The 13,391-nt window shown below is 42.7% G+C and overlaps 1 protein-coding gene across 1 annotated transcript in view; it reads left to right on the plus strand.

Annotated features, from left to right (window-relative positions):
* Nucleotides 1-13,391, plus strand: part of PLEKHG7 (pleckstrin homology and RhoGEF domain containing G7) — a 93,391-nt gene that overhangs the window by 60,939 nt on the left and 19,061 nt on the right. Inside the window, exon 12 of the mRNA XM_065934201.1 lies at nucleotides 12,888-13,062. Coding sequence (XP_065790273.1) covers nucleotides 12,888-13,062 — 175 coding nt within the window. The remainder of the gene's footprint in view (nucleotides 1-12,887; nucleotides 13,063-13,391) is intronic.

Genomic DNA, 13,391 nt, shown 5'->3' on the forward strand with positions numbered 1-13,391 from the left:
TTGACTTTACATTCCAGTATGTCTGGCTCTAGGTGAGTGATCACACCATCGTGGTTATCTGGGTCGTGAAGATCTTTTTTGTATAGTTCTTCTGTGTATTCTTGCCACCTCTTCTTAATATATTCTGCTTCTGTTTGGTCCATACCATTTCTGTCCTTTATTGTGGCCATCTTCACATGAAATATTCCCTTGATAGCGCTAATTTTCTTGAAGCGATCTCTAGTCTTTCCCATTCTGTTGTTTTCCTCTATTTGCATTGATCACGTAGGAAGGCTTTCTTATCTCTCCTTGCATTTCTTTAGAACTCTGCATTCAGATGGTATATCTTTCCTTTTCTCTTTTACCTTTAGCTTCTCTTCTTTTCACAGCTATTTATAAGGCCTTGTCAGACAACCGTTTTGCCTTTTTGCATTTTTTGAGGCGGGGGGGATGGTCTTGATCACTGCCTCCCGTACAGTGTCACAAACCTCTGTCCATAGTTCTTCAGGCACTCTGTCTATCAGATATAACTGCTTGAATTTATTTCTCACTTCTACTGTGTAATTGTAAGGAATTTTATTTAGGTCATACCTGAATGGTGTAGTGGTTTTCCCTACTTTCCTCAATATAAGTCTTAACTTGGCAGTAAGGAGTTCATGATCTGAGCCACAGTCAGCTCCCAGTCTTGTTTTTGCTGACTGTATACAGCTTCTCCATCTTTGGCTGCAAAGAATATAATCAGATTTCAGTATTGACCATCTGGTGATGTCCATGTGTAGAATCTTCTCATGTGTTGTTAGAGGAGGGTATTTGCTATGATCAGTGCCTTCTCTTGGCAGAACTGTCTTAGTCTTTGCCCTGCTTCATTCTGTACCCCAAGGCCAAATTTGCCTGTTACTCCAGGTATTTCTTGACTCCACTTTTGCATTCTAGTCCCTTATAATGAAGAGGGCATCTTTTTTGGGTGTTAGTTCTAGAAGGTCTTATAGGTCTTTATAGAACCATTCAACTTCAGCTTTTCAGCATTACTGGTCAGAGCATAGACTTGGATTACCGTGATATTGAATGGTTTGCCTTGGAAATGAACAGAGATTATTCTGTCGTTTTTGAGATTGTATCCAGGTACAGGCATTTTGAACTCTCTTGTTGACTATGAGGGCTATTCCATTTCTTCTAAGGGACTCATGCCCACAGTAGTAGATATAATGGTCATCTGAGTTAAATTCACCCATTTCAGAACAGATTATTTGTGCTCAGGACCTTCAGTGTTTGCAAATAAGCAAAACTGGAAAAATTTGTCCTCGACTTCTCTAGTTCCTTTGAACCACCTTCCCCCCACCCCACTGGTTTTTTGGAGTTTGTTTGTTTGTTTGTTTGTTTGTTTTTTGACATATATTTAGTCTGAACTGTACCTTTCAGTATTATGCCAGAACTTTTTTTATGACCCAAGAAAATGGTCCATGCTATTCCGGAAAGCCATGCAGCTGCAAAAAGCACCTGCCAGAGCATCACCTCAGAGCCGTAGGAGGAAGAGCCGCCACACAGAGCTCCCAGTAACTTTTCACTGTGAATCAGAGCATCTTTGCCATGGCCAGAATGTGCCAGGAGACCAGGGTATGGCATAAATGATGTTGGGAAGAGCCATGGCCCTATTTTAGTAGCTTTAGCCTTTCAGTGTTTTCTTTGCTACTGAAACCAAAACCTGAAAGCTCGTTAGATTTCATGAATAAACTTGTTGCAAAACTTGTCCCTGGAAGCTGGTGGATGAGACTCCTTGCCTGAGACTCCTTGCCAGACTGGGGCGAATCCAGGTTCATTCCTCTCCCTCCCAAGCCCCACAAGGTTCGGACACTGTTTTCAAATAACTGTGGAAAATCCCTTAACAATTGTGACACAGAAGTTTACATGTATGAGATATATATGGCAGCCAAAGATATTTAGGAAAAAGAATGGAAGATGCACTGTCGTAATGATAACATGTAATACTTTTATAAGCATCATGCTTTGCCAAGCACTTTCTCAAACATCCTTTTAAATCTTACCACAAATCTGTGAGGTTGATTACATTGTGTAATGATTACATGTCCCTGATACTCAGGTTATGTGACCTTTGTAAGATCACAGGACCAATAGGTGGCAATAAAAAAATCTGGATAAAGGTCTTCAGGCAAAACACTCCAGTGCACTTTACTCCAGGACTATTTACAATTCCTCAGGCCTACTTCCTGTTGCAAAGGAACTGTTAGCTTCATGAAACAAAGGTTGAAGGGTCAGGGACAGGCTTTGGGAGGGCTTGGAGGCAAATCTGCCTTCTACAGCCCCAGAGCACAAAACAAAACTTCATCACAGATAATTAATAATAATAATGTATAATGATTATACATACAATAATAATGATACAAATACAAAAATGATAATACTAAAAGTGACTGGTTTGCAGGCTTTGGCTGTGGCCGGACACTGTGCTGCATGCTGATCATGTCTGATTTCTCTGTCTGCACAATAACCCTGTAGAATTTGATGTGATCCTCATTTTTCAGGAGCTTAGAAGAATTCAGCAACTTGCTTAAAGTTTGTTCAGGGCAGGGGCAGGATTCAAATCTGTCAAGCTAACCACCTTTCTCCTAGGCTTTGATATAAACATTGTTGGAAAACTTACATCTTTGTGGGCTTCCCTGGTGGCTCAGACAATAAAGAATCTGCCTGCAATGTAGGAGACCCAGGTTCATTCCCTGGGTCGGGAAGATCCCTTGGAGAAGGGAATGGCCACTCACTCCAGTATTCTTGCCTGGAGAATTCCATAGACAGAGGAGCCTGGTGGGCTACAGTCCATGGGGGTCACAGAGTCGGACACAATTGAGCAACTAACACACTTGCACTTAACATCTTTGTCATTTTATGGACTGCCTGGAGTTGGGCTCTGATTGCACTGGGGTGAATTTACTCTCTACACCACGTGGGGCTGGTTTTTGCAAATATCTGTACATTATCTTTATGGGCATTGACAAGAGTAGAATTTCCCTCACTTTTTCAGAGTCAGTCAGAGTGATGCAGAGAAAGACACTAGGGGACTTCCCTGGTGGTCCAGTGGTCAAGAATCTGTCTGCCAATGCAGGGAACATAGGTTTGATCCCTGAACTGGGAAGATCCCACATGCTACAGGGCAACTAAACCCACATGCCAGAGGGCAACTGAGCCCAAGCTCCCTGGAGCCCGTGCTCCACAAGAGAAGCCACCCCAGTGAGAGGCCCATGCACAGCAGCTAGAGACTAGCCCCTGCTTGCCGCAGCTGGAGAAAGCCCACACAGTGCAACAAAGATACCCAAAAGAAGACACTCCAACACAGCCAAGAAAAGTCAGAAAACAAGACACTGGGAACCTGGTACCAGGGCTCTTAGTCTTTGCTCAGTTAGCAGTTGCCGACAAATCTATCTGCTGCAGACTGAATATTCAAGACATGTCAGGCACTGTTGTCAGCACTGTGTGTGGATTATCTCCTTAAAATCTCTCAGCACCCAGTTAAGGCAATGCTTGTTATCCACATTTCACAGATGAGGTTTAGAGAACTTAAGTAAATTTCCCAAGTTCCCAAGAATAATGGGTGCCCAAGACCGTGGTTGCATCCCACCACGACAGGAGAACAAGGTTTTATTTGGGCCCCTCAATCCATTTCACTCTTCCCCTGAACACATTGGCTTTTTCATGATTTATACATAAATTATATCAATATAATTTTATAAATTATAAGATTTATGTGTAAATTTACTTTTTGCTTATTATATATAGTTTATTTACAATGTATTTCTGGTGTGCAGCAAAGTGATTCAGTTTTACATATATATAATACTTTTTCATATTCTTTTCTATTATTTATTATGAGATATTGAATATAGTGTCCTATGCTGCACAATAGGACCTTGTTGGTTATCAAAGCTTACAAGTTTGATAAGGTCCCATGGGTTTATTTTTGTTTTTATTTCTGTTGCTTTTCTGTTGCTTTAGGAGACTTGACCTAAGAAAACATTGTTGCAATTTATATCACAAAATCTTTTTCCTACGTTCTCTTTTAGGAATTTTATGGTGTGCTGTCTTATATTTACTTTTTTTTGCTTATATTTAAGTCATTAAGCCATTTGAAGTTTATTTTTGTGTAGGGTGTAAGGCAGTGTGCTAATCTCATTGATTTACATATAGCTGTCCAGCTTTCCCAACACCATTTGCTGAAGAGATTATGTTTTCTCCATTGTATATTCTTGCCTTCTTTGTCAAAGAGTAATTGACCATAGGTGGATGGGTTTATTTCTGGGCTTTCTGTCATGCTGCATTAATCAATGTGTTTGTTTTTGTGCCAGTACCATACTATTTTGATGACTATAGCTTTGTAGTATAGTCTGCAGTCAGGGAGTCTGATTCTTCCAGTTCCATTTTTCTTTATCAAGATTGCTTTGGCTGTTTGGGATCTTTTATGTTTCCATACAAATTATAAATTTTAGTTCTATAAAAAAAATGCCACTGGTAATTTGATAGAGATTGCACTGAATCTGTAGATTGCTTTGGGGTCATATAGTCATTTTGACAATATTGCTTCTTCCAGTCCAAGAACACAATGTATCTTTCCATCTGTTTATGTCATCTTTGATTTCTTGTATCAGCATCTTATAGTTTTCAGAATACAGATCTTTTGGCTCTTTAGGTAGGTTTATTCCTAGGTATTTTATTCTTTTTGATGCAATGATAAATGAGATTGTTTCTCTAATTTCTCTTTCTGGTCTTTTGTTGTTAGTTTATAAAAATGCAACTGATTTCTGTGTATTAATTTTGTGTCCTGCAATTTTACCGAATTCATTGATAAACTAGCATTTTTGTGGTAACGTCTTTAGGATTTTCTATATATTGTATCCTGTCATCTGCAAACAATGAAGTTTTTACTTCTTTTCCAATTTGAATCCCTTTTATTTCTGTTTCTTTTCTGATTACAGTGGCTAGGACTTCTAAAACTAAAGTTGAATGAAAGTGGCAAGAATGGACATCCTTGACTTGTTCCTGATCTTAGAGAAAATGCTTTCAGCTTTTCACTTTTGCAAATGATGTTAGCTGTGGGTTTGTAATATATGGCCTTTATTATGTTGAGGTAGGTTTCCTCTGTGCCCACTTTCTGGAGAGCTTTTTTTTTTAATATATAATAAACGGATGTTACATTTTATCCGATGCTTTTTCTGCATCTGTTGAGATGATCATGGGGGTTTTTTGTCCTTTCTTTTGTTGATGTGGTATATTGCTTATGTTGAACTGTCCTTGTGACTCTAGGTTAAATCCAGCTTGATCGTGTATATTATTATCCTTTTTACTTGTTGTATTTGGTTTGCTGAATTTTGTTGAGAAGTTTTTTATTTGTATTCATCAAAGATAGTGATCTATAATTTTCTTTTTTCATAGTGTCTTTTTCTGGTTTTGGTATCAGAGTGATGGTAGCTTCATAGAATGACTTTGGGGTATCCCCTACTCTTCAGTCTTAAAGAAGAGTTTGAAAAGGATTGGTTTAAGTTTGTTGTATGTTTGGTAGGATTCCCCAGCAAACTCATTGGATCCTAGACTTTTGTTTGCAGGGGGTTGTTTTGGTTTTTTTTTTTTAGTTTCAGCAAACACATGCATGGGCTTAGTTGCCCTGAGGCATGTGGGATCTTCTCAGACCAGGTTTCAAACTCATGTCCCTGCATTAGCAGGCAGATTCCTAACCACTGGACGATTAGGGAAGTCTGGGACCTTTTTTTTTTGTTATTAGTAGAGATTCTGTTTCACTTCTAGTGATCAATCTGTTTAAATTATCTCTTCTTGATTCTGTTTTGGTGGGCTGTCTGTCCCTAAATACTTATCCATTTCTTCTAGGTTGTCCAGTTTGTTGGCATATAATTCTTTGTAGTAGTCTCTCACAGATTTTTGTATTTCTGCAAAATCAGTTGTTATGCTTCCTCGTTCATTTCTTGTTTTATTTGGGTCTTTTCATTTCTTCTCAGTGAACCTGGCCAGAGGTTTGTGAATTTGTTTTGTTGCTGTTCTTTTAGTCATTAAATCATGTCTGACTCTTTTGCAACCCTGTGAACTACAGCCTGCCAGGCTCCTCTGTCCATGGGATTTCCAAGGCAAGAATACTGGAGTGGGTTGCCATTTCCTTCTCCAGGGGATCTTCCTAACCAGAGATCAGACCCACATCTTCTGCATTGCAGGCAGATTCTTTACCACTGAGCCTCCAGGGAAGCCCCAATTTTGTTTCACCTTTCAGAAAAAAACCAGCTCTTGGTTTCACTGGATTTTGGGGTTTTTTTTTTTCTTTTTCTATTTTTTGATCTCTGTTCTATTTCTTCCTCTCTGATTTTTTATTATTTCCTTCCTTATGCTGACTTTAGGCTTTATTTGTTCTTTTTCTGTTTCTTTCCAGTGGTAGGTTAGATTATAGATTGGCTCACTTTATATTATCCCATAAATCTCATGTATTTTCTTTCTTTCATTTGCCTTTCTGTCTACTTTCCTGATTGATTTCCTTTACTATTCTGTCTTCTAGATCACTTATTTGTCCTACGTTGTTTTTTTAATACATTTATTTATTTATTTATGGCCTTGCTGAGTCTTTGTTGTTGCACAGGCTTTTGTCTCGTTGTGGTGAGCGGGGCTACTCTGGTGTGGTGCACGGATTTCTCATTGCTGTGGCTTCTCTTGTTGTGGAGCATGGGCTCTAGGGCATGCGGGCTTCCGTAGTAGAGGTGTGTGGGCTCAGCAGTTGTGATGTACGGGCTCTGGAGCACTGGCTCATTAGTCGTGGAACACAGGCTTGGTTGATCCACAGCGTGTGAAATCTTCGTGGAGCAGGGATCAAACCCATGTCTCCTACATTAGCAGGCAGATTATTCTACTGCTGAGCCATCTGGGAAACCCTGCATTGTTTAGTTTGTTATTTATTGCCTTTAGCTTGCCTTTATCTCAGCATACACATTTTCTCATTTTCATTGGCTTCTCTTTATATCTGTAGTTCCTTGCTAAAGTGATCTGCATTTCTCTCAATGCCCTTTCTTAATTTGTTAGTTGTTACTTTCTTCTCATAATTATATTTATTTTTGGCTGTGCTGAGTTCATTGCCGTGACCAGAGGCTAGTGTGTAGCTGTGGTGCGTGGGCTTCTCCTTGTGGTGGCTTCTCTTGTTGCAGAGCACGAGCTCTTCCAAGGGCAAGTGGGTTTGGTAGTTGCAGCATTAGGGCTCGGTAGCATGTGGCCCGTGGGCTCTGTAGTTGCTTCATGACTCCAGATCAGGGATCACACCCATGCCTCTTGCATTGGCAGGTGAATTCTTCACCACTGAGCCATCAGGGAAGCCTTATCTTCTTTTTTTTTTTTTTTTTTATTGTTACTATCAACGGTATTTTTTTTTATTATTATTAGTTGGAGGCTAATTACTTCACAATATTTCAGTGGGTTTTGTCATACATTGACATGAATCAGCCATAGAGTTACACGTTTTCCCCATCCCGATCCCCCCTCCCCCCTCCCTCTCCACCCGGCTCCTCTGGGTCCTCCCAGTGCACCAGGCCCGAGCACTTATCTTCTTTTTGAACTCAGAATCTGGTAGAGCATTCTGTTTTATTGGAGATTTCTCCTGTCCTGTTTTTGGAAATAGTTCCTCTGCTTCTTGGTTTCAGTTTTATTTCTTTGCCCCTGGATTTAGGAGAAACAGTTATTTCCTATGGTCTTAAAGAGTTGTTTTTATGTAGGAGCATCCTTGTGTAGTCTGAGTGAGTCTTAATATTTTTGGTGCCAGGGCTGCATTTAGTATGGGTGCCTGCCGTTTCCTTCCTCCTTGTGTGCTGGTGGTTCTCCCCTTCACAGGGAGTGTGACTGTTTTCGTGGTGAGCAGAGCCTGCTCTGAAAGTTGAGCAGAGCCTCCTATTGGGTCTGTGGTTGTCACAGCTTTGTTGGGAGCGCAGTCTGCTCCCAGTTGTAGTAGAAGCCCCCAGATCATCTTGTTTCTGAGCTGCGGTGTGAGGTTGCAGTCCTGGAGCATTACCACTGGGAGAGGAACCAGGAGTGTCCCGCATCAGGAGCTGTCCACTGAAGTGCACTCCGTCGTGTCTGTCACCCCCCGTGTGTGCTTACAGAGTACACGGTTGTTGGCGTGGCCCCCACCTCCTCCTCGGCCACGGGAATGCAGGCGGTTGCCTGGATGTCCCTCAGGTGCTGTGCTCATGAAGCCACCAGCTCAGATCTGTAGGCACAGATTCCCCCAAGTCAGGCCCCAGGACCTTTCTTAGCTGCCTGGAATCATGCTCCTCGACCCCCGCCGAGCTACGGGACGGGCACAGACCCTGACCCCACCTCCACGTACGTGTACCTGCCGAACCCCGCAGCTGCTGACTCTGGGCTTGCCCCAGCTATGGGAGCATCAGTCCTCTGCTCGGATGTCCCACAGTCACTTAGCTTACAGAGGCACCGGCAGCCTAAAGCCACTAAGTCCCCTGATACAGCTCAAATTTCAACCCCACCTCTGTGTGGGGGAACAGCAGGTACTCACATGCTCCCAGAGCCCTGCCCGTGTGAGCACTCTGTGGGGCCCCACCTCTCCCTTCAGGTGCTCGTCAACAATAGGGCTTCTGTCACAGACCCAAGTTTCATCCTGCACACAGCCCCAGTTGCCACCCAGTCCACACTCTGGCCGCTTCAGGCTCTCTGCACAGCCACCCCCAGTGCTCTCCCCAAATCTGTCTGCTGAAACCCAAGATTCAGCACCCACCCCCGACCTGCACTCACAGACACATGCATGGAGCCAGGGAGTGCAGCAAGGCGGCTGAGACCAGGTGTGCCGGTCTCTCTTTTCTACCTGCTTCAGCCAACTGCTGCACTCTTCTCTGCGCCTCTGCAGCTTCCGTTCTGTTCTGGCTGATCTAGACAGCAAGATTTGTTCCTAAGGCAAGCAACCCTTCCTCTTTCACAGTTCCCTCCCGGGAGTACAGGTCCCATCCCATCCTACCTTGTTGCATGGTGATCTTCCTGGCAGTTTTGGTTCTATGAGCCCTTCTGCCAGCATTCAGCAGGTATTCTGTGAGAATTGGTACACATGTAAGTGTATTTTTTATGTACTTGTAGAAGTTGGTGAGGTCTGTGTCCTTCTATTCCACGATCTTGATCTCCCAACTATATATAAATTTATTTATTATCAAACTGAAGCAGATTCCACTCATCTAGACCCATCCAGGAAAAGGACTTGTATATCCAATTTCTCATGACAGAGAGTTTCTTTTCTTTCCCTAATAGACTTGAAAAGTAAAGCCAACAGAGAAATGAAAGAAATAGTTTCACTTTTAGAATCATCAAATATCTTTCTTTTTTTTTTTTTTTTTTTTGCTCTTCTGAGACCTTTCAAAACACTATAAATATTTTGTGTATCTCTGCCTGGATCTTTGACTAAATTATTTACCACTGGTATTTCTTTTCTGATTGATGTCTGGGGGAGATTCAGTGCCTTTATATTTACCCTGAACACCAGTGGGTGCTGGCCACTAGAGCTGTTGCCCTCGGCATGGAAATTTGGAGCAGTGACCCAGGGCTGTGTGTTTTGAGGGAATCCCTCACTGCTGATGAGAAATGAATTACTGGAGCTCCCCAGCTTCCCACAAGGACCAGCAGGTAGCGCTGGAATGCTGCTGCCGGTGACTCAGGACAGCAATCAGCCACTAAATCTCTGGGAGTTGGTGATGGACAGGGAGGTCTGGCGTGCTGCAGTCCATGGGGTCGCAGAGAGTCAGACACAACTGAGCAACTGAACTGAAGGCCACAGATGATGACGACCTTTCCACACCTCTTTCCTCTACTCTTTCTGCTCCCAGCCCTTTCATGGCTGCAGTCTCTGCTTCCTGCATCCCTTCAACCCCAGTGAGAATCACAGCCATTTTGAGCTGGATGAGAAATAGGAATTCGTCTAATACCTACTCCCATTTTATAGAGGAGGAGTCTGAGGTGCAGAGAGGGGAGGTGGTCCCTCAGCCTTAAAGCCTAGCCCCTAGAGCTCCATCCTCCAGGCACCTCTGGCCTCACTTTTCTGACCTGCCATCTGTAGGTGGGGAAGTGGGAAAGATCATGCATGGCAGAATTCCCATAAGGAAGAGTCCTGGAAGTTTTTAGAAGACATGTGATATAGCTGTTAGGGTAGGAGGGTATGGAAGACAAGGAGAGTTGCAAAGCTTGAGGCTAGGAGAGAAAAGGGGGACAGTTGGAGAAGGGAAGAGAGGGGGAGAAAGAGAAAGAGCTCTCTTCTTCCAAAGAAAAGAATGGAGCCAGTAAAATGGGGTGGTGGGTGGTGGCTGTGACTTCCATGTGTGTTCTTGTTGTCACTAAGCTGTGTCCAATTCTTCACAACCCCATGGACTGCAGCACGCCGGCTTCCCTGTCCTTCACTATCTCCCAGAGTCTGCTCAAACTCATGTCCATTGAGTCAGTGACCCCATCCAACCATCTCATCCTCTGTCATCCCCTTCTTTTCTTGCCCTCAGGTTCTTTTTCAAAGAGTCGGCTCTTTGCATCAGATGGCCGAAGTATTGGCGCTTCATCATCAGCATCAGTCCTTCCAATGAATGTTCAGGGTTTATTTCTTTTAGGATTGACTGGTTGGATCCCCTTGTTTTCCAAGAGGAAACTTCTTTCTTGAAAACACTCTCAAGAATCTTCTCCAACACCACAGCTCGAAAACATCAATTCTTGGGTGCTTAGCCTTCTTTATGGTCCAGCTCTCACATCTGTACATGACTACTGGAAAAACCATAGCTTTGACCATATGGACTTCTGTCAACAAAGTGATGTTCTCTGCTTTGTAATACACTGTCTAGGTCTGTCATAGCTTTTTTTTCCCCCTAGGAACAAGCATCTTTTAATTTCATGGCTGCAGTCACCATCACAGTGACTTTGGAACCCAGGAAAATAAAGTCTGTCACTGTTTCCATTTTTTCCCCACCTGTTTACCATGAAGTGATGGGACCAGGTGCCACGATCTTCATTTTTTGAATGTTGAGTTTTAAGCCAACTTTTTCACTGTCCTCTTTCACTTTCACCAAAAAGCTCTTTAGTTCCTCTTCACTTTCTGCCATTAAGGTGGTGTCATCTGCATATCTAAGATTATTGATATTTCTCCTGCCAGTCTTGATTCCAGCTTGTGATTCATCCAGCCCAGCATTTCTCATAATGTGCTCTGCATAGAAGTTAAATAAGCAGAGTGACAGTATACAGCCTTGACATACTTTTTTCCCAATCTTGAACCAGTCCATTATTCCATGTCTGGTTGTAACTGTTGCTTCTTGACATGCATATAGGTTTCTCTGGAGACAGGTAAGGTGGTCTGGTATTCCCATCTCTTTAAGAAGTTTCCGCAGTTTGCTGTGATGGACACAGTCAAAGGGTTTAGTGTGGTCAATGAACCAGAAGTAGATGTTTCTCTGGAATTCCTTTGCTTTCTCTGTGATCTAACAAATGTTGGCAATTTGATCTCTGGTTCCTCTGCCTTTTCTGAATCCAGCTTTGGCATCTGGAAGTTCTTGGTTCACGTACTATTGAAGCCTAGCTTGAAGGATTTTGAGCATTACCTTGCTAGCATGTGAAATGAGTGTGATTTGTGCAGTAGTTTGAACATTCTTTGGCATTGCCTTTCTTTGGGATTGGAATGAAAATGCCTTTTCCAGTCCTGCAGCCACTGTTGAGTTTTTCAAATTTGCTGTCATATTGAGTGCAGCACTTTAACAACATCATCTTTTAGGATTCTAAATAATTGAGCCAGAATTATAACACCTCCACGAGCTTTGCTCCTAGTAATGCTTCCTAAGGCCCACTTGACTTCACACTAATGTCTAGCTCTAGGTAAGTGATCACACTGTGTTGATGATTTGGGTCATTAAGATCTTTTTGATACAGTTCTTCTGTGTGTTATTGCCACCTCTTCTTAATATCTTCTGCTTCTGTTAGTTCCATACCATTTCTGTCCTTTATTGTTACCATCTTTGCATGAAATGTTCCCTTGGTATCTCTGGTTTTCTTGAAGAGATCTCTAGTCTTTCCCATTCTATTGTTTTCCTCTATTTCTTTACATTGTTCACTTAGGAAGACTTTATCTCTCCTTGCTGTTCTTTGGAACTCTGCATTCAGAGGAATATATCTTTCCTTTTCTCCTTTGCCTTTCACTTCTTTTCTCAGCCATTTGTAAGGCCTAACTTGTAGCAGTACTTACTAAAATTTCCTTTCATGTCTTCCCCATTGCATGTACACCTGGCAGCCGCCTCCTTGAACAAACTCTCGCTATTGACAACCATTTGTGTCTTTTTTCTTCTCATCTGTCTTCTATATGATGTAGATCAGCCTCTTCAACCTCATTTTCTCATTATTCTGATTCCCTCCAACAAAGGAGAGTTACGGAACTCACCCAACAAGCAAAAATTCTTCCTTTTCCTTTCTCCCCATCCAGTGTTGATTCTCAGTTTTCCTAACTGCACTATAGCAAAGGTGGTAGCAGAGTTGGCAAACCCAGAAATCAACCCCAGGGGCCAGGGAAGAGCAAAAGGGAAAACTAAAGTCAGTCAGAAGGGTAAACAAGGCTGGAATATGTGTATAATACTTCTTAAGCACTTTGCAAAAAAAAACCCATTTGAGATCCTGAATTCGGTACTAGTAGATAAATGCTTGCTAAGACGGTTTAATAAGGAATTTTCAAAAGCAAGATCTAGTCCTTCCAATGAATATTCAGTCCTTATAGTTTTTCCCAGCAAGCTCACAGGTGTATTATGTCATTACTGAGTGAGATCTCTTAAGGTCTTCTTGTGTCCAGATTCCTCAGTGCCCCGATAGGAGAAGCGATCTTCTGATGGGCCTGGTTTTGCCTTCCCCAGTGGTGTGAGCAAAACGACCAGTGTAGACGCCTTCACTTACCTGAGCTGCTCGTGGCCCCACTACACAGGCTGACTCGATACCCCTTGTTGCTGAAGAATATCTGGAAAAGGAGTACAGACTCTACGGAGAAAATCATGATCTACTCCATCAAGGAAAAGGTGGAAAAGTCAATCCGTAAGTCCCTGAAATGAGGGACCCAGAGCCCCAGTGTCAGCTCTAGTCAAAGAGTTGGGGGGCCCTGGTGCTCCTGGGAACCAGCTGGGCTTCCAACCTAGGAGGTGATTCCATTGGGTTGAGGTTACTGGCTCTGGAAATGTGGATTTGACTTTGAGTTTGCAATGTAAATCAAACACACTCGAAACAATGGGCTCCACTCACATCCTGGCCAACCCTGTGAGAACTCTTAACTCCTAAGGGTTCACGCAGGACTTGGCTCGGTCTCCACGATTTTCAGATGTGAGTTCAGGCAGGAAAACTTCTACTTCCCAGATGATGAAGGCACT

Source organism: Muntiacus reevesi, chromosome 4, assembly GCF_963930625.1.
Source record: "Muntiacus reevesi chromosome 4, mMunRee1.1, whole genome shotgun sequence".
NCBI classification, from domain to species: Eukaryota; Metazoa; Chordata; class Mammalia; order Artiodactyla; family Cervidae; genus Muntiacus; species Muntiacus reevesi.